The 22637-nt window shown below is 43.7% G+C and overlaps 1 protein-coding gene across 5 annotated transcripts in view; it reads right to left on the bottom strand.

Annotated features, from left to right (window-relative positions):
* The window catches only part of LOC118400973 (suppressor of tumorigenicity 7 protein homolog), an 80665-nt gene that overhangs the window by 42624 nt on the left and 15404 nt on the right, over positions 1 to 22637 (bottom strand). For 3 of the 5 annotated variants that reach the window (XM_052474727.1, XM_052474728.1, XM_052474729.1), the window contains exon 2: positions 708 to 743. The exons of the other annotated variants lie outside the window; for them this stretch is intronic. In XM_052474727.1, coding sequence (XP_052330687.1) covers positions 708 to 743 — 36 coding nt within the window. The remainder of the gene's footprint in view (positions 1 to 707; positions 744 to 22637) is intronic. 5 annotated transcript variants of the gene reach the window in all.

Below are 22637 nucleotides of genomic sequence, written 5' to 3'. Positions count from 1 at the left end.
ATGTTAATTTAGAGCCCCCGATGCTAGCATCTGCGTTCCTTAGCGTGTGGAAATCCTACATTCACCCCGCTCAATGTCACCTGACCGAGCAGGAGAGAGATGGAGACGGAGACTAAGAGAACTACCTGCAATGGCAGGAGGGTTCTTAAAGCTCACTGTAGAAAAACATGATCCATTCATCTATCTATCTATCCATCTATCTATCATGTCACGTGGAATGCACGCACACATAACATGCACACAGAGTGTCAGTAATTGTGTCTATTTCAGGATAGCTAGCCAAGCCATTACATTTAGAGAGGTGAGAAGAGAATAAAATGCATAACAGAATAAATCGGATAAATCTGGGATAAATATGGAGGCGTGCAGGAAGACTATTGTGGATTTAAAAAACTGGAAAAAAGGAGGGGAGGGAAGGAAGGTGTTGGAAGGGATTAAAAGGGAGAAAGATGGATTTTTTTTCCCATCACAACCAGCTATCATAGACCCTTTATGCAAAATGGTAGATCCCAGCTTTCTTGCCGAGCAATCTGTCAACAGGAAACAAGGAAAACAACACGAACGACCGAGAAAGGGGAAAAAGAGAGGGATGGAAAGAGAATGAAGCGAGCAGCCCAGAATGAAGCGAGCAGACACCGTAACACCAGACAACACACAACACACAGAGAAAGACAGATGAGGCTGGAGGATGGCGATACGGTACTTACATGAGGACTCCGTGCCAAACATGGCTGGGCCGGGCGCTGCGATGGAGATAGAGGGAGAGAGGGAAGAGGGAGGGAGAGAGAGAGAGAGAGAGAGAGGGAGGGGGGTTGATGAGCAGGCAGCTACACAGCGGGGGTCATCAAAGCACACAATGCAGCCAGCCGGCCTGCCCTGGCTTTCAGATGCTCGGCTCGCTCACAAGCTTCGCACTCCGCTCCTGTAGCCGTTAAACGGCCTTCCTCCACACACAGCTCCCAAAACACACACGGTCCAGCCGCTGAACAGGGGCCTCAAGAGAGGAAAAAAAACATCCAACAATAGATTTCCTTCTCCACAGAAAACATGCGTGTTTAAATCCAGACAGAGAAGGATCTGCCTGCCTGCTGCAGCTAGCTCTCCTCTCCTCCACTTGCCGTCTCCTACTATCCTCTGTTTCTCTATCTCTCGTTGTATATGTCCATGCAGCCGAGAACGAGAGGCGGGCCGTCCTGGTTAAAAAAGCTGAAAGCAAATACTGCAATCCTGTAGGCAGCCTGGTGGTTAATTCTATATCGATGCAAACAGTGAGTGATGTCAGGAACCCTGACCGACACTGGTCGCGTTCCCCTGCTCAGACGTTGCATGCATCAACCAATAGTGGCATGCCACGTCATCAACTGCGTTGTCAGGTACCAGATTGCTATAACCTAAACGTAGAAGGCGTAAAAAGACACCTGAGCAGAGGAATCGGAAGTTAAAAATACGGTATTCCTGAAAACCGGCAACATCTGCTTTCTTCCAACGCTGCCAAGGGTGAGATTGTTATGACATATGTTTTTAGCTGATACTTAAAAATACCTATCCAGGCGTTATAAGACCTGGCATGGGTAACCAATGCCTGGGCAGAGAAATGCGCCCACTGACTGACTGCTGCTGGAGAGAGGGCAGAGGGGGGAGGGAGGGAGGGGGGCACGCAAGTGGTACTGGGAAAAGACCAATCATATGGGGTTGTCTAGTATGGTCAACCCCCCCCAAAAAAACTGCTGTCAAACACACACACATCCCCCACTGGAGGAGCGGTAGGCTAAGGGGAATAGAGGCAGGTCCAATGTGGCAGCTGAATGAATAAGAACCACTACTCTGGAGACAGCTGTGTGTATACCTGCCTGTGCAGCGGCTACACTAATGAACACGTACACCAGGTGAATTCACCTACATTTACATTTACATTTAAGTCATTTAGCAGACGCTCTTATCCAGAGCGACTTACAAACCTACCTACAGTACAGGGAATTATCTAACCACATAAGGTACCGAAAATATTAGGTCTATATATGCGTGGGTGGGTTGTAATTACATTAACATTCAGCAAAATGCAACGGTCAGCAAACAAAATCAGTCATGCGCCGAACTGCAACATTTAAAAAAAACTGAATGATGACACTGATTGAGCATGATACCCACAGTCTGGTAAGAGCACGTGATTATTCACTCAGTATCATCTCTAACCTATTGCATGAATCTGCATGTTGTACACATGAATGCATAGTAGTAGATTAGAAGCTAGGAATATCATTATCAGAGTGCATACGTAGGTGATTATGTGAATAGGAGACTACGAGTATGTGTGTCTTCTGGGCGGTTATATGCTGAGTGTTTATGTAATAACCAAGGGTGTTCATGATGAGTGCGTGTGTCAGGGTTTCCGTTAGCCAGCAATTGCCGGCTTTGGGCGATTAAAAAAAACAACCTAAAAGCCGATAAATAAAACAGTTGCCAAAATGACCTGGAGAAAAAAACTAAAATCCCATTGCAAAATAATGCTTTTTGTTCATTGATTGAAATACCAGTGGATGTAAATTAATTTGACCATCATGGTTATCGGTCTATAGGTTAATGTGCATAATTTAGTGGAATTAAATTGGCCTGTGTGTATTTTTGTTAGTCATAATGCATTTTCATTGCGCAACAATTCTAAATGCCATTGCGTGTTAAAAACTGTACACTATTAGAAAGAGCTAATATTTTGTGTGTGTGTGTTAGCACTGGGACTATATGTAAGACTTGCTATCATGTCAGACAGCCCAAACTGTAATTTGAATAAAGGACTGGAGTGTGATAGCAGCATTAGGATTAAGCCTAGTTCTGTGACTAAGAAAGAAAGGGAGAAGGAGAGAGAGGGAGTCTTGACTAAGGCCTCTTCTCCTTTGTCCCTCACACATGGTGGCTCCCTCTCTTCCTTCGCCAAAACCCAACGTCTTTGTCCTTCAAGCGGAGACAGGACCGGCCCACCTTCACCCATCCCTCCCTCCCTCATCCTTCTTCCTCTTCTATCCCGCCATCCCTCCCCCTCTACTAAAGACATCTCCATGTTAATTACACAAGGGTCTCTGAAACACCGCGCCGGGGGAGAGGAAGATAAGAGGGGGAATGGAGGAAGAGGGATGTTCTGTACAAGGATTAGCTTTAATAAAAACAATCCCCATCTGTAATCATGGGCATCCTAATCTGCTCAAATGTCAGCTTTCCCTAATATTTCATCTGACTGGAGCTCCCATAATCTGATCTAGAATCAGTATTTATGAATGTGTTCATAATTAGGGCTAGGGTAAGCAAGGCATGAACACCACATTACTATCTATAACGTCAGATGTACTATCATCCTCTAAAACACTCAACTGTAAGACTATGGCTGTGACGATACTATAGCAATATTTGTTCCATGCCAAAAATGAAAACACGAAGCAGATTAAACTCTTTGGTCTTTTAAAAAACCCGCTGTATGTCAACTATTGCGCTATAACTTGTCAAATAAATATATGTGACTATGATGACAACACTATGATGTTTGTTTCTAACAATAGGACTGTTTACATTTTTTTTATTTTTTATGTAGCTTTGTGTCCTTGCCACGATACTAAGGGGTATCGGGATACTGGTATCGTCCCAGCCCTATTTAGGACATGTGCTTAGAGACAATGCTGTCAATATTCAACAAGGTGAACCAAGAGGAAGAAAAAAAAGGCCTTGGGCACTGCTGGCCTAGAACGAGTCCAGGACCTGATGATTCAATATGAAATCATTCGTTTATACACAAAAGCATTCAACAGAATGGAAACAAGTGCTAAGGGGCATTGTCCTTTTCTATTGCGAGCGTAAGAGCTGTGAGAGAATAATTGCCGCCTTCAGTAAAGCAGAGAGCCCATAAAGTCCTCAATCATCATCGGTTCAGATTCCGAACAGGATAGTTATTTGAGTTGAGCATTGCCAATTGGCACACTCTCTGGCCTCTCGTTGCCTTGACGACCTTCAGGACGCAGGGCCATTGTCATGGCGACCACAAGGGCCAGGTGAGGTGGATGGGGGATGAAGGACTAGTTATAATCTCAGCAAGACAGCCATCAATAAGTGGCTAATAAGTCTGGCTGCACATCTGACTGGCTGACTTACTGTTATTGATGGCTGGCTTACTTACCAAATACTTACTAAAATACTTACTTACTAAATTGAGAAGTGATGTGACTAAACTGAACAAAAATAAAAACTATATTATGAAGATCAATGATATAAAGAATGATGGGAAAAAAACTTGAGTACTTTAAATGAAATGGGCAGAAGGACAAATTCAACTCCATCATTCATTGAATCAGATGGTTTATTTATCACAAAACAATTTGATGTCAATTATTTTAATGATTACTTCATTGGCAAAGTGGGCAAACAGACAGGAAATGCCAACAATGAACAGTGAGCCATCGTATTCATGCATTAAAAATCAAAATGAAAGAAAAGCAAGTTTGAATTTTGTAAAGTTAGTGTGGGAGAGGTGGGAAAACTAGTGTTATCGATCAATAAATGACAAAATTCCTGGCATGAACAACAGACGGATAGTTACTGAGGATGGTTGCGCACTCCTATATGTCATATCTTTAATATGAGCCTAGAGGAAAGTCTTTGTCCTCAGGCCTGGAGGGAAGCCAAAGTCATTCCGCTACCCAAGAGTGGCAAAGCAACCTTTACTGGTTCTAACAGCAGACCTATCAGCTTGTTGCCAGCTCTGAGCAAACTATTCTGTTTGCCCAAATACAACACTATTTCTCTTTAAACAAATTCACAGACTTTCAGCATGCTTATAGTGAAGGGCACTCAACATGTACTGCACTGACACAAATGACTGATGATTGGTTGAAATAAATTGATAATAAGGTGATTGTGGGAGCTGTAGTGTTAGATTTCAGTGCAGGCTTTGATATTGACCATAACCTGTTTTTGAGAAAACATGTTTTGTGGATTATCAACCTCTGCCATATCTTGGATTCAGAGCAATCTAATTGAACTCCAAATGTCCTTTAATGGAAGCCTGTAATGTTAAACATCTAGGGTGTGCTGTACTGCATGGCAACTCTCTGGGCCCTCTACTCTTTCCTATTTTTACCAATGACCCGCCACTGGCATGAAACAAAGCCTGTGTGTCCATGTACGCTGATGATTCAACCATATATATGTGTCAGCAACCACAGCTAATGAAGTCACTGAAACCCTTAAAGATTTGCAGTCTGTTTTGGAATGGGTGGCCAGTAATAAACTGGTCCTGAACATCTCTAAAACTAAGAGCATTGTATTTGGTACAAATCATTCCCTAAGCTCTAGCCCTCAGCTGAATCTGGTAATGAATGGTGTGGCTGTTGAACAAGTTGAGGAAACTCAATTACTTGGCGTTACCTTAGATTGTAAACTGTCATGGTCAAAACATCTAGATTCAATGGTTGTCAAGACAGGTAGAGGTCTGTCCATAATAAAGAAAAGCTCAGCTTTTTTGACACCACACTCCAAAAAGCATTACATTTACAAAAATTACAAAAAGCAAGTCCCGAAGGCTCTAGTTTTGTCTTATCTTGATTATTGTAGTCATGTGGTCAAGTGCTGCAAAGAAATACCTAGTTAACTCATAACAATCTAAGCCGGGATATAGGAAACATCAGGAAATATATATTTTGACATGTATTTAACCTTTATTTTTGTTACTAAACAGTCTAAGCCGGGGAAGGGGTTTCTACTAAGCTGTATGGAATTGTTTTAAGAAGGTCCAACCAACGACCACTTTGCTATTTGATTGAAGTATATATTTTGTTGTTGATGAAAATATTTATTTGGCCTTACTTCTATTAGCCCATACAAACGCATAGAATAACAGATTCTCTAAATGGAACCCCCCCAAAAAAATCGAAAGAAATTTAGTTTGGAAGTATACAACGGGTGGTTCTAATCCTGAATGCTGATTGGTTAAAACCGCATTTAAACCGGTGTCTATTCCACATGTTACCACTGGCTAAATCTGACGTTAAAATGCCTGTTTAACTCTGTACCATCTGACTGCGCAATCCACTGTCTCATCTGCCCAAGCCTGGCACTTTATAAACTTGATCTCCACTATAAAAAGCATCTAGATTCTAGACATTATCTCACATTTCTTTTAGACTAACATTTCCTTTTCAACAGCTGAGATTTGTATCAACCTTGCGGTCTGTCTCTGCAACATTGTTTCAATATTTAATTCGATCTCCAGCTGTCCCATAGTAATGAACGTGTCAGGAGTCGGGATGAGACAGACAGGCTGCGTTTCTCAGCCAATCGAAATCTTAAATCAGCTGGCATCGTTTTTCTGGACAAAGACATGTAAATTGACAAAAGGTCACTAGAAAACAGCTTAAACAAATGCAAATATGGCTACTTTGCTGTTATTCTGGCTGCACTTCTTGACATGACTAAGTTAGCCGTAGTTGGCTAGCAAGCAATGGATAAGAACGTTGCCAGCCAGTATGGCAATGGAACATTTAGAACGAAAGACTGGGTCGCGTCTCTAGCAACCGAACCGATAGAACGAACGACCAGCCGGCTTGAGTAGCAACCCTAGACTTGTATTGGGACTAGATCTTGTGAAAGGATGAAAAAGTATGAACAAATTCATCACAATAATGTTTTGAATGAAAATATGTCAAATCATTATTTGAATATATTTGTAAACTGTTGTATATAAGTGATAATGCCTTCAAAGCCAGTGTTTGGAGGAAATATTGAAACGGGTATTAACAACACCTGCACCAATATATCCTCCAAACACCGGCTTCGAGGGCGTTCTCACTTAAGTGTCTGCCCTATATCTGACAGATAAGAAATATCTGGAAATATTAGTTATTTATTTGGACATGTATTTGTTTAGTGACAAAAATGTCTCCATATATACTTCCAGAAATGTTTTCAACAGGTACTGGGGGACTTCAGACGAGTCTTGTGAGGCCTGTGGGCATCCTAGAGCAAAACAAATGACAAAACAATCAACATTTACACAGAGGGGTCATATTAGCGTGTAGCCCAAACTGTTCGGACGCTATAGACAAACGTTGGCAGATCGGCTGTCCCGACTTCAAACGAGTCGCAAGACACTTGTGTTGGCCGTAGTGCAAAACGGAGAACACCATAGTGTTAGTGAGAGTCTTATCTTTCTATAATAGTTTGTAGGCAAAACCGTTTGGACGCTAGATATGATTTTGTGAGAAAACTGTTTGTCTCATGGTCTGACAAATACCGCTCTAGCTCGGTCACCTTTCTGCGCAGATGCAGAAGTGTTACATATGCGGATGTGGTGGATTGAGAAGCATCCAAAACAACATATCATATTGTTTAAAATGATGGATTTTGATGGGGATTTGTGTAGTATGCTAATTGGAGTTGTGGGGGCGCAGACATCGACCTTAGAGGATTAAGCTGCGGCTGGCCCAGAACAGAGTAGCACTAAAAAAGAATCCATCTGACTCTCAGGCCCTGGAATATCTCAGTACTATTCAAAACAGATATTGTCTTCCAGGTATTGTGATGCTAGCACACTGAAACATGGTCCATTGATTTGATTGGAGAACGGCGCCAGAGGGGATGGCCAACGTTTTATGGGCTCCTAACCAATTGTGCTATTTTGGGTGTTTTTCAAATTGTTTAACTAATTTTGTACATAATGTTGATGCTGCCGTCTCTTATGACAGAAAAGAGCTTCCGGATATTAGAAGAGCGATTACTCACCTCGAACTGGGTGAAGAATTTTTCTTTAAATGAGTCTGACACAAAGGATATAATGTTGCTCACAGACAAGGCCCAAATCTCCGTCATTCACATGAAGAAAATCAGGAAATACAGGGGGCGGAGATCAGGGTGCTTTGTGAGAATTCGTCAGCAAACCTGCCTCTGCCATCTGTTCTATTAGCCAACGTGTAATCACTAGAGAATAAACTGGATGAGGTCCGTTCGAGACCATCCTACCAAAGGGACATTAAAAACAGTAATATCTTATGTTTCACCGAGTCGTGGCTGAATAACGACATGTATAATATACAGCTGTCTGGGTTCTCTGTGCATCGGCAGGACAGAACAGCTACGTCCGGTAAGATGAGGGGTGTGTGTCTATTTGTCAATAACAGCTGGTGCGCAATGTCTAATATTAGTCAAGAGGTATTGCTCGCCTGAGGTAGAGTAACTCACAATAAGCTGTAGACCACACAATCTATATTTTTCGTAGCCATCTATTTACCACCACAAACCGACGCTGGCTCTAAGACCACACTCAACGAGCTGTATAAGGCCAAGAAAGACAAACAAGAAAATACTCATCCAGAAGTGGCGCTCCTAGTGGCCGAGGTCTTTAATGCAGGCAAACTTAAATCCATTTGACCTCATTTCTACCAGCATGTCACATGTGCAACCAGAGAGGAAACTCCACCCCCCCCCCCAAAAAAATAACACTAGACTACTTTACTCCACACACAGAGAAGCGTACAAACTCTCCCTCTCCCCCCATTTGGCAAATCAGACCATAATTATATGCTCCCGATTCCTGCTTACAAGCAAAAACTAAAGCAGGAAGTATCAGTGTCTCGCTCAAAACGGAAGTGGTCAGATGATGGGGGTGCTACACTAGAGGAGGGTTTTGCTAGAACAGACTGGAACATGTTCTGGGATTGATCCAGTGGCATTGATGAGCATACCACTTCAGTCACCGGCCACATCAATAAGTGCTTCGACAACGTCGTTGCCACAGTGACATTACGTACATATCCTAACCCGAAGCCATGGATTACAGGCAACATCCGCACCGAGCTGAAGGCTAGAGCTGCCGCTTTCAAGGAGCGGGACACTAATCTGGCCACTTACACGAAATCCTGCTATGCCCTCAGACGAACCATCAAACATACAAAACATAAATACGGGACTAAGATTGAATCCTACTACACTAGCTCTGACACTCATCAGATGTGGCAGGGCTTGCAAACTATTACGGACTACAAAGGGAATCTCAGCCGTGAGCTACCTAGTGACGCGAGCCTACCAGAAAGGCTTTTAAGACTTATGCTCGCTTCGAGGCAAGCAACACTGAAGCATGCATGAGAGCAGCAGCAACTCCGGATGACTGTGTGATCACGCTCTCCGTAGCCGATGTGAGCAACACCTTTAAACAGGTCAACTTTCACAAGGCCGCAGGGCCAGACGGATTACCAGGACGAGTACTCAGAGCATGCGCGGACCAACTGGAAAGTGTCTTCACTGACAATTTCAACCTCTCCCTGACCGAGTCTGTAATACTGACATGTTTCAAGCACACCACCATAGTCCCTGTGCCCAAGAAAGCAAAGGTAAACTGCCTAAATGACTACCGCTCTGGAGCACTCACATCGGTAGCCATGAAGTGCATTGAAAGGCTGGTCATGGCTCACATCAACACAATCATCCCAGAAATCCTAGCCCTACGCCAATTTGCATACCACCCCAACAGATCGACTCTGCCCTTTCCCACCTGGACAAAAGGAAAACCTGTGAGAATGCTGTTCATTGATTACAGCTTTGCGTTCAACACCATAGCTTAGTGATGAGCTTTGCGGTACTAAGGACCCAGGGACTAAAAACCTCCCTCTGCAACTGGATCCTGGACTTCCTGACAGGCTGCCCCCAGGTGGTAAGGGTAGGCAACAACACATCTGTCACGCTGATCCTCAACACGGGGTCCCCTCAGGGGTGCGTGCTTAGTCCCCTCCTGTATTCCGTTCACCCACGACTGCATAGCCAAGCCCGACAACAACACCATCATTAAGTTTGCTGACAAAAATGTGAACACAGTCAACGATGAAAAAGCCCATAGGGAGGAAGTTAGAGACCTGGCCGTGTGGTGCCAGGACAACAAGCTCTCCCTCAATGTGAGAAATAAAAAAAGAGATGGACTCCAGGAAAAGGAGGGCCAAACACACCTCCATTCACATTGGCGGGGCTGTAGTGGAGCGGGTCGATAGATTCAAGTTCTTTGGTGTCAACATCACTAAACTATCATGGTCCAAACACACCAAGAAAGTCGTAAAGAGGGCACGACAACACCTATTCCCCTTCAGGTGACTGAAAAGATTTGGCATGGGTCCTCAGATCCTCAAAAAGTTTTCCAGTTGCACCGAGAGCACCCTGACCGGTTGCATCACCGCCTGGCATGGAAACTGCTTAGCATCCGACCGTAAGGTCACTACAGAGGGTAGTGCATATAGTCCAGTACATCACTGGGGCCAAGCTTCCTGCCATCCAAGACCTATATACTAGGCGGTGTCAGAGGAAGGCCCACACCAGTCACCCAAGTCATAGACTGTTCTCTCGGGTAAAACGCACAGCAAGAGGTACCGGAGCACCAAGTCTAGGTCCAAAGGGCTCCTTAACAGCTTCTACTCGAAAGCCATAAGACGGCTGAACAATTAATCAAATCATAGGCCATCCGGACTATATGCATGAACCCCTTCCCCACCCTTTGGTTTTCAGCATTTCAGCATTATGGCAAACTTCAAATTCAAAATACTTGTGGATGACATCATCACCATCACCATCTACTGGTTTTATTGGCAATGGTTTGGGCAGTTGTCCCAAAAAACCTGATCAAAGACATGGTAGGACTTCAGAGAAGATGCGGAGATGAGGCGACAACTAAGAAGTGACTTCACTCGGCTACTAAAGGAATGGACCCACCCACTTTTCCAGGCTCTGATCACAAAACCAAACCACCATAACCTGTGAAATTGGAGACAATACACACAGCGAATCAGTCACACATAAATAACAAACTGTCCTTTCTACCTAGAGCGTACAGACTGACCCTGAAGTGTACCCGTGGTCATTTCTTAAATTCTTAACTAATCAAATCAAATTTATTTATATAGCCCTTCGTACATCAGCTGATATCTCAAAGTGCTGTACAGAAACCCAGCCTAAAACCCCAAACAGCAAGCAATGCAGGTGTAGAAGCACGGTGGCTAGGAAAAACTCCCTAGAAAGGCCAAAACCTAGGAAGAAACCTAGAGAGGAACCAGGCTATGTGGGGTGGCCAGTCCTCTTCTGGCTGTGCCCAGTGGTCAAATCTGAACATTTATTCATCTTTCTTTCTTTAATTTTCCATTCAGGCATGAGCAGAAGAATGAGGCGCCCACAAAGGAAGTTCAGCGACGCTTTGATTACCTACATTGGGTCACCATTCAAATTCAGCAAGAGCATTCACATAACTGGGTCAGTATTGCTTAGGCTCTGACGCTTGTGACACCTACTGGCCACAGAGAGAATGGCAGCTTAATTTCCTCTGAAGGGAGTCTTATCTGACTTGTTGCAGGTATTTAGTGGAGCTTTTCCACTCTGAGGCTGTGTCTCAACCTTGGTTGTCTCCTCTCCTTCAAGAACCTTGGTAGGTAAGAGGACTTGATAGTTTCCACTAGATTGCATTGTTTTGTTCATCAAGTCCTCGGAGGTTGTGGTCATGAGGGAGAAGTTGATGAGGAAAGGAAGCATAACTATTGAGATAAGGCTTACAAGTTAGAACATCTGAAATGTTTGAGGAACTATCCTCTGAATAAGAAGCCTACATGAAAGCTGGAGATTGGGGCATAAAGTAAGTTAATTAATGAGTGAGTAATTTTGAAAGCTGTGCCTTACTAGCTTCATGAGGGAATGAACTTGGGCTCCCGAGTGGCGCAGCGCTCTAAAGCACTGCATCTCAGTGCAAGAGGCATCACTGCAGTCCCCGGTTTGAATCCAGGTTGTATCATATCCGGCTGTGATTGGGAGTCCCATAGGGTCGTGCACAACTGGCCAGGGTTTGGCTGGGGTAGGCCGTCATTGTAAAGAAGAATTTGTTCTTAACCGACTTGCCTAGTTAAATAAAAGGTTACAATGAAGTGTGGGACTCAATTCTAGTACAAACAAAATGTTGAGTGACTCGATTTCACCTGTCTGTCAGAACCATCAGTAAGGTAGATACAGACACACTCTGCCAGGCACCAAACACTGATTCCATTCCAGAGACAGCGAGTGCAAGGGAGACTGCATATAGCCCTGAGGAATGCCAAGCACTCCAACCAGATGGGGGATATAATTATATAAACATGGCTGCATGGAATACCAAATAGACTCAATGGCTAAATACGAGGAGAATGAATGCTCAAATATCTCCTGAACAAAACATATGGATGGGAAAGAAATTGTGTTTCCTCAAATACATTTTTTTGGGGGCACTGGGCAAATATCAGGTCTGCTGGGCCCAGCATAAACATTGTGACATTTCTGTGCAAATTCCAGCGAGAGTTAAATGTGAACACTGAGGCTATGCATGCTTCAAGTAACAGTGGCCAAATAGGTTATTGTGGCTATTTCATCAGAATGTAGGCCTGCGAGGCCTACCATAACAAACAAGGGAGAAAAATGCATCCCTTAACATTTTAACATGGAAATAACAGTTATATCATTCAGCCTACAGTAGCAGCAAATGTTTGGTGTTAAATGCAGGCCTACATTCCATGAGACTTTTGAAAACAACATGCAGGGCTTGACATTAACCGATTGATCCATTTGTACTTCAGACAAGGAGGTGACTGAAAATGTGTTTGATGCAAGAAATGACTTAATTTTATAATTATTCCCCATACCATTATTACAGAGAACCAGACCAATTATGCTACCTTCTGCCTATTGGCTAGCTTATTCAAGCCAGTCTCAAAATACAACACCGCCCCTTTAAGACAGAAATGCACACATTTTGTGCTCTTGTAGGAAGCAACCACTCCCCCATTGAAGACTAGAAATCAGTTATTAATGGGCTAATAAACTAATTAACTAGCTAATAATAAACAAATGTGCAGAGGTGGCTACATGCAGCTCTCGCTTTGATCTCAAAACAAGCGCATCTACTTGTGACGGCTCATGCTGTAAACACAGTCTAGTTCAAAGTGAATGGCACATGTCCATATACAATGCATTCAGAAAGTATTCAGACCCCTAGACTTTTTCCATAATTTGTTACATTACAGCCTTATTCTAAAATGGATTAAATAAATAAAAAAATGTTCAATATTCTCATCAATCTACACACAATACCCCATAATGACAAAGTGAAAATATATTTTTAGAAACGTTTGCAAATGTATTAAAAATAAAAAACTGAAATACCTTATTTACATAAGTATTTAGATCCTTTGATATGAGACTTGAGGTTGAAGGAATTGTTCGTAGAGCTCCGAGACAGGATTGTGTCGAGGCACAGATCTGGGGAAGGGCACCAAAAAAGGTGTGCAGCACTGAAGTTCACCAAGAACACAGTGGCCTGCATCATTATTAAATGGAAGACATTTGGAACCATCAAGACTCTTCTTAGAGCTGGCCACCCAGACAAACTGAGAAATCAAAGGGCCTTGGTCAGGGAGGTGACCAAGAGCCCAACGGTCACTCTTAAGGAGGTCCAGAGTTCCTCTGTGGAGATGAAAGAAACCTTCCAGAAGGACAACCATATCAGCAGCACTCCACCAATCAGGGCTTAATGGTAGAGTGGCCAGACGGAAGCCACTCCTCAGTAAAATGCATGACAGCCCGCTTGGAGCTTGCAAAAAGGAACCTTAAAGACTCTCAGACCATGAGAAATAAGATTCTCTGGTCTGATGAAACCAAGATTTAACTATTTGGCCTGAATGCCAAGCTTCACATCTGGAGGAAACCTGGCACCATCCCTACACTGAAGCATGGTGGTGGCAGCATCATGCTGTTGGGATGTTTTTCAGCGGCAGGGACTGGGAGAATAGTCAGGATCGAGGAAAGATGAACAGAGCAAAATACAGAGATCCTTGATGAAAACCTGCTCCAGAGCGACCAGGACGTCAGACTGGGACAAAGGTTCACCTTCCAACAGGACAATGACCCTAAGCACGCAGCCAAGACATTTGCAAAAATGTCTGAAAACCTGTGTTTGCCTTGTCATTATGTGTATTTTGTGCAGAATTTAAAAATATATATTTAATCAATTTTAGAATAAGGCTGTAAGGTAACCAAATGTGGAAAAAGTCAAGGGGTCTGAATACTTTCCGACTGCACTGAATGGCAATGTCTATTTGCATATAGGCCTTGTAGCGCTGATTAGTTATGGCACACCGGTCTGTGTAGAGTACGGGCCTGAGTCTTGCCTGTTAATGCAATAGAACCTACTCCAATGCACTCTGCCTACAAGAAAATATATTGATCAATTAGTTGTGCATACTAAGTCCTTGCATAGTTTGTTTTGGTATGTTACATTGAAAGAGGCTCATATTGAGTTGATTCGAGCACAGTTCCCACAGTAGAGCGAAACATTGATGATAGTGGTAACTAAAAAGGGGAAAACTCTAGAAAGTTGATTGAAGTTCAATCTTGTGCTTCTTTGAGCGGGCTGATATAGAGGGAAAAATGGTGATAGGCCTACTTACATAATCACTAGAGGAAGCTTGGTAGCTAGGCTAGGCCTTATTCACCAGCTGTGAATCTGAGTCTACAGGCCTGAAACCCAATGTTTTTCACTCCAGCTTCAGTATGGTCGTAGTATCATATGCGCCGACATCGTTCATAACTCCCTTTGTACCATTTGCATGAATTCAAACTTCAAATACTGAAAATCTAAACACTATTCAAATCTCCGGCCTGGCCATTACCCAAACTGTCCTGCTATGGAAAGTGGGAAACCCTATAATTGAGTACACCTGGAGTGACAGGGATGTTTAGCAGGCTAGGATCAGATTGCTCATTGAATGAGCAGAGTGGTCATTCCTCCCAAAGGCTTCTTCTAATCTAACACACTTGATCATGTTATAGTCCTACACTAACCTAATTGTCTTAGTCTTACTTCCTTGGGATTCAATGCCCTCCCCTAGTACCCTCGGGGATATTTCTGCCATTGAAATCCTTGGGTGGGTCAAACAGTGTAAAAAAATTTAAATAAAAGATTAAATACATTTTCGAGATGGAAAAACGCTTTCAGTGTAAACTTAAATGGGCATATATATTTTTAAATAATATAATCTTTGAGAACTAACAATGACCAAAATATAAGCTAAACCATCAGGGAGAATAGAAAATTCCAAAAACAATGAAATTAGCAGTATTGATTTTGTTATTATGTTTGAGAAAAAGAACACAGTTTTAGCCATGGCAAAATGCATAGGATTGCAGGGAATTAGGTTTATAATGGTCAAAAATAAATATTAGCTCCATGGATAAATGTGCAGAATTGCAGGAAATTGGCTTTAAAATGCAACATCGCCATGATGGGGTACAGCTGAACTCTCCACCACCTAAGCCCCTTTTGGATCAGGAAAAAACACTGACCCTGACATATATTGGCTAGCAGCACCTGTAAAGTGCACTTGTGCTGATTTCTAGCCCGCTCTTGACACTAGCTTACTTGGCCAGACCCCTCCTTTCCAGGCAGCTCTGGTGACTAGAGGACAGCTCAGTGTTAGGAGCATTGAGGGACAGCTGCCTGGTGAGGTTCTGTAGTGTTTCCCTGGCTTAGACTTTCTCCCAAGACAAGGGGGGCAAGAGTCCCCCAAACAACATCAAAGGTAGACATTTTCAGATTGGTGGCTATTGAAAGCAGAAATGTTGAAGCGAACAAGAGCGATTGGTAGGGTAGGGCAGCCTGGCCTGTCAAAGGAATGGCAAACATTGTTTTCTGTGCTCATGTTACTGACTGCACACAAGTTCTAAATTAAGGCCCCATTCCAGTTGGATCTAGCTACGCTGTGCGTGTGTATATATATATAGAAACATCTGAAGGTCAGTTTAGCACAGGTCCCTCTCACAAACACAAGGGACATTGGTATTTCCACCAAGCTGACACTGCAACTGAAGTCGCCAGGCTAGGCGAACTCATGGAATTTTAGGGTAGGCCTACATAGAGCCAATGCTCTGGGCTATAAGATGCTCGAAAAAAAACAACCTGTGTGGCCCTATGAGCAGATTTGAGTATGGACTCTACACCAGTTGTTAGGGTCCATGGCAAGCGGAGTTCTACAATGTTGGCACAAAATTGCCGAAGCAGGGTGCCATTTGGGACACAGACTAGATGCATGACCATTCCATGACCCCCATTACCAACCCACAGGGCTGTTCTCTCACCTCTGTGCAATTCCATGATAAAAGGAATTTTCACTGTTACCAAACAAATACCATTGATTTTAAAGGTTGACAAACCTTACAACCCTATCCACAAGGATTCATTTTTTAAAAATGTACACTGAACATTTCACAAAAACACATTTACTGGAACTGTGCCGATGCAAAGCTCAGCAAATTGAATTTTCCCCAAAACTCTTTAAAGATCCAAATATGTCTGCAGAAAGAAGGGGGTGTCAGCTATGACATGAGTTTAAAATATATATATATATATATATATATATATATATATTGGTTAATGAACTACATACAGTAAGTGGAGTGGATTTACAGGGCCTTTGGAAAGTATTCAGACCCCTTGACCTTTTACACATTGTTACATTACAGCCTTATTCTAAAAATGCATTACAATTTTTTTTAAATCATTAATCTACACACAATACCCCATAACGACAAAGCAAAAACTGGTTTGAAGACATGTTTTCTAATTCATTAAAAATAAGAAACTGAAATATCACATTTACATAAGTATTCAGACCCTTTACTCAGTACTTTGTTGAAGCACCTTTGGCCGCGATTACAGCCTCGAGTCTTCTTGGGTATGACGCTTCAAGCTTGGCACACCTGTATTTGGGGAGTTTCACCCATTCTTCTCTGCAAATCCTCTCAAGCTCTGTCAGGTTGGATGGGGAGCATTGCTGCACAGCTCATTTCAGGTCTCTCCAGAGATGTTCAAACGGGTTCAAGTCCAGGCACTGGTTGGGCCACTCAAGGACATTCAGAGACTTGTCTCGAAGCCACTCCTGCATTGTCTTGGCTGTGTGCTTAGGGTCGTTGTCCTGTTGGAAGGTGAACCTTTGCCCCAGTCAGGTCTTGAGTGATCTGCAGTAGGTTTTCATTAAGGAGCTCTCTGTACGGGCCTCCCGAGTGGCGCAGTGGTCTGAGGCACTGCATTGCAGTGCTAGCTGTGCCACTAGAGATTCTGGGTTCGAGTCTAGGCTCCCGAGTGACGCAGACAGCCGCGACCGTGAGACCCATGGGGCAGCGCACAATTGGCCCAGCGTCATCCGGGTTAGGGGAGGAGTTGGCCGCCAGGGATGTCCTTGCCCCATCGAGCACTAGCGACTCATGCAGTGGACCGGGCGCAGTGCACGCTGACACGGTCGCGAGGTGCTCAGTGTTTCCTCCGACACGTTGGTGAGGCTGGCTTCCGGGTTAAGTGGGCATTGTGTCAAGAAGCAGTGTGGCTTCGTTGGGTTGTGCTTCGGAGGACGCACGGCTATCGAACTTCGCCCCTCCCGAGTTTGTACGGGAGTTGCAGCGATGAGACAATTGGATACCACAAAATTGGGGAGAAAACAGGGTAAAAATCACAAAAAAAAATCTCTGTACTTTACTCCGTTCATCTTTTCCTCGATCCTGACTAGTCTCCCAGTCTGTGCCGCGGTCATGTCTCTTTTACTGAGGATTGGATTCTGTCTGCTTGGCCCTCCTATGTAAATCATTATAAATGGCTCCCCATTGGCTCCCCACAGCTAGAGGCAGGGCTTTCTCCTTTTTTATGGAATGATCTGCCTAGCCATGTGAGAGACGCGGACTCGGTCTCAACCTTGAGTAGGTCCTATGGCTGAGTGTAGTCTGGCTCAGGGGTGCGAAGGTGAACGGCAACGAACTGGAGCGACGAACTGCCCTTGCTGTCTCTGCCTGGCTAGAAGGGGTGCGTCACTTGAGTGGGTTGAGTCACAGTCGTCATCTTCCTGTCCGGTTTTGCACCCCCTCGGGTGGAGGAGATCTTTATGGGCTATAACTCAGCCTTGTCTCAGGGTAGTAGGTTGGTGGTCTGTAGATATCCCTCTAGTGTGTGGGGGCTGTGTTTTGGCAAAGTGGGTGGGGTCATATCCTGTCTGTTTGGCCCTGTCCGTAGGTATCGTCGGACGGTGCCAGTGTCCCCAGACCCCACCCGTCTCAGCCTACAGTATCTATGCTGCAATAGTCTATGTGCCGGGGGGCTAGGGTCAGTCTGTTATATATGGTGTAATTCTCCAATCTTATTTGGTGTCCTGTGTGAATTTTTAAGTATGCTCACTAATTCTCCCTCTCTCTCTCCCCTACCGGAGGACCGGAGCCCTAGGATCATGCCACAGGACCACCTGGCCTGATGACTTCTGGCTGTCCCCAGTCCATCTGGTCGTGCTGCTGCTCCAGTTTGAACTGTTCTGCCTGCGGCTTGGTAACCCTGACCTTGTTACCGGACGTGCTACCTTGTCCTGGACCTGCTGTTTGACTCGCTCTCTCTCTCTTTCTACCGCACCTGCTGTCTCGACGTTTGAATGATCAGCTATGAAAAGCCAACTAACATTTACTCCTGAGGTACTGACCTGTTCCACCCTCTACAACCACTGTGATTATTATTCGCCCCTGCTGGTCATCTATGAACGTTTGAACATCTTGAAGAACAATCTCGCCTTAATGGCCATGTACTTTTATAATCTCCACCTGGCACAGCCAGAAGGACCCCTCAGAGCCTGGTACCGCTCTAGGTTTCTTCCCAGGTTCCTTCCTTTCTAGGGAGTTTTTCCTAGCCACTGTGCTTCTATATCTGCATTGCTTGCCGTTTGGTGTTTTAGGATGGGTTTCTGTATAGCACTTAGTGACATCTGCTGATGTAAAAAGGGCTTCATAAATACATTTGATTGATTGATTGATTGATTGATTAATGTCTGGCCACAATGTCTGGGTGATGAGTGATCATCGTGTTCTTGGTCACCTCTCTGATCAAGGTCCTTCTCCCCCAATTGCTCAGTTTGGCCGGGCAGCCAGCTCTAGGAAAAGTCTTGGTGGTTCCAAACTTCTTCCATTTAAGAATGATGGAGGCCACTGTGTTCTTGGGGACCTTCAATGCTGCAGACATTTTTTGGTACCCTTCCCCAGATCTGTGCCTCGACACAATCCTGTCTTGGAGCTCCTTCGACCTCATGGCTTGTTTTTTTTTCTCTGACATGCACGGTCAACTGTGGGAATGTATATATGCCTTTCCAACCAAGATCAATGGAAACAGGATGCACCTGAGTTTTGGATGCAATTGAGTCTTCATTGCAAAGGGTCTGAATACTGTTATAATTTATTTAATACATTTGCAAAAATTTCAAAAAAATCTGTTTTTGCTTTGCCATTATGGGGTATTGTGTGTAGATTGATGAGGATTGGTTTTATTTATTTAATCCATTTTAGAATAAGGCTGTAACGACTCAAATTTTGGAAAAAGTCAGGTGGTCTGAATCCTTTCCGAATTCACTGTATACTATCATTTCAAAAAAATATTGACGCTTTGACATGTTAATATGAACTTTACACGTTGGTGCTCATGTGTCCTCTCCACAAAGAGGTTCTTTCTTTCTCGCCCATGAGTCACAGTAAGGGAGGGAGGAGGAACTGCTAAAAAAGGGAATCTGGCACTTCTATTACTTTCTTCACAGCCAGTCAGACACAGTCAAGTATATTTTCTCATCCACTTTTATGGCTAGAACTGAACTCCCTTTCTACTTTATTGGGCTAATCTTCTGCTATAGTCCACTGCTGCACACCACTGACTTCTAACTTCCAAGGAAATGCCCAGAGCTGTTTTTGCATGAGGGGGAGGGAGGGGGAACTCAGAAATAGAAAACTGTAATGTTATAGTAATACCATAGATCAGGGATTGGCAACAGGCGGCCCCAAAGTTTTTAGGCAAATCTTTTTTTAAATAATGTTATCTAGTTGCCTAGATAACATGATTTGAGGAACATACCCACGGCTGAATCTAGTTGCCTACCCCTGCCATAAATGATAGAGGAACATACCATAGAAATCCTATTAAATTACTAGAGGGGCTATGTCACAACCCCTTTAAAGTTCCAGAATGCAGTGAAAATGGCAGCCATCTTGGTCAGGGAGAAATCCAAAATCTATCTAATTGGAAGTAGAGGCATAGGTGAATCATTTCCTGCTTTTAATTATGCAGGAAAATAAAAAGTAAGGCGTGTGATGTATCCAAAATTGTGTAATTGAATTAGTCAACCTAAAATATTGTCACATAATTATCGTTTATACAGTTTATGGATTTATACAAATGTTCGATATAAATAGCCTCTATAATATATGTAAACAGCCCATAAAATGTCTCATATTTTGGTTGCTATTATATGATTTAATTTTTAAAAATGACGGAATCATTCCTCTAAAACTGGCTGACTAGCTAGTTTCGTGTGTCGATAAATTCTTCACATTTATTGTTTGATAATATCTTATCACATAACTGGCAAACCATGGTTGTTTTTTAGATGGCGTTGCAGTGAATAGCAGCCAATTTACGGGCTCCTGACCAATTCTGCTATTTTGTGTGTTAAACTACGGTGATCGTAACTTTTTTTGTACATGTCGTAGCCATAAAACAGCATCTGGACATCAGAATAGCGATTACCAAACGACTCGAAAGAGGAAGTGATGGCGCAAGAGATAAACGAGACGGCATGCTGACGAGACTACGTTGGCAAACAAATAAACCACCTCTACCCTCCGTTCTATTGGTGAATGTACAATCACTAGAGAGATAAACTGGACGAGCTCACACTATCCTATCAACGGGACCTGAAGAACTGCAATATTCTAGGTTTATCAGTGTTGTGGCTGAACAAGGACAATTATACATCCAGCTTGTTTATCCATGCATCGTCGAGATCGAACGGCAGCCTCTAATGCAACCTCTAATGTTAAGGAAGTCTCAAGATTTGGCTCGTCTGAATTAGAACGCCTCAGAATACCTACAGATAATTCTATTTACCAAGATCTATATTTTTCATAACAGTCTATATACTACCACAAGCACTAAACTAGCAATATAGGGTCATAAACTAATAAGAAAAAGCACATTGAGGTGGCGCATCTCATGACCAGTGATTTTAATGCCGAAATCCATTTTACCTCATTTTTACCAGCATGTTAACTGTACAACTAGAGGTGACAAAAATCGATGACATTTACTCCACACACAGAAATGCATACAAGCATATCCCTTGCCCTCCCTTTTGCAAATCTGACCATAACACTATCTTCCTGATTCCTGCTTATAAGCAACACCTCAAACAGGAAGTACCACAGACGCGCTCAATACGGAAGTGGACGCTAAATTACAGAACTGTTTCGCTAGCACAGATTGGAATGTGTTTCGGGATTCATCCTATAACATTGAGGAGTTTACTACATCAGTCAACGGCATGACCAGGAAAACCGTCAATAGAGAACTAAAGATTTAATCCAACAGCGCCAGTGCTGACGATTATCGGATGTGGCAGAGCTAGCAAACTATCACGGATTACAGATTACAAAGGGAAACCCAGCAGTGACGCGAGCCTACCAGATGAGCAAAAACGCTTTCTAAGCTCGCTTCGAGACAAGCAACACTGATCCATGCATGAGACCACCAACTGTTCCAGACGACTGATCTCTCTCTCCGATGTAAGAGACTCAGTAAGAGACTTTTAAACAGATTGACATGCACAAAGCCGCAGGGCCAGAAGGATTACCAGGATGCGTACTCAGAGCACGCACTGACCAGCTGACTAGCGTCTTCACTGACATTTTCAACCTCTCCCTGGCCCAGTCTGTAATACCTACATGGTTCAAGCAGAACCCCATAGTTCCTGTGCCCAACAACAACAAGGTAACCTGTCTAAATGAATAACGCCCCGTAGCACCTCCATCTGTAGCCATGAAATGCTTTGAAAGACTGGTTATGGCTCACAACAATATCATCCCAGACACCATGGACCAACTCCAATTGCAATACTGCCCCAATAATCCACAGATGAAGCGATCTCAAATGGACTCCACAATGCCCTCTCCCGCCTGGACAACAGGAAAACCTATGTGAGAATGCTTTTAATTGATTAAAGCTCAGCTTTCAACCCCATAGTGCCCTCAAAGCTCATCACTAAACTCAGGACCCGGGGACTGAACACCTCCCTCTGCAACTGGATCCTGGACCTCGATGGGCCCCTAGGTGGTGAGGGTAGACAACACCACATCTGCCATCCTGACCATCAACACGCAGGCCCCTCAGGGGTGCGTGCTGAGTTCCCTCCTGTATTTCCTCTCCACCCACGACTGCGTGGCCGCGAACGACTCCAACACCATCATTAAGTTTCCTGATGACGTGGTGAGCCTGACCATCACCGACGACATTTAGACCTCTCCCTCAACATCAGCAAGACAAAGGAGCTGATCGTGGACTTCAGGAAATGGAGGGGTGAGCATGCCTCCATCCACATCAACAGGGCTGTAATGGAGTGGGTCAAGAGCTTCAAGTTCCTCAGTGTCCACATCAATAAAGAATTAACCTGTTACTCCTACCCCCTACTTTTTCGAACATTCTGTTAAAAATCGCGCGACATTTCAGCGCCCTGCTGCTCATGCCAGGAATATAGTATATGCTTCTGTAGCTCAGT

This window comes from Oncorhynchus keta, chromosome 22 (genome assembly GCF_023373465.1).
Source record: "Oncorhynchus keta strain PuntledgeMale-10-30-2019 chromosome 22, Oket_V2, whole genome shotgun sequence".
In the NCBI taxonomy this organism is placed as follows: domain Eukaryota; kingdom Metazoa; phylum Chordata; class Actinopteri; order Salmoniformes; family Salmonidae; genus Oncorhynchus; species Oncorhynchus keta.
The sequence above is the reverse complement of the archived record's forward strand: the minus strand, read 5'-3'. Positions and strand labels throughout refer to the sequence as shown.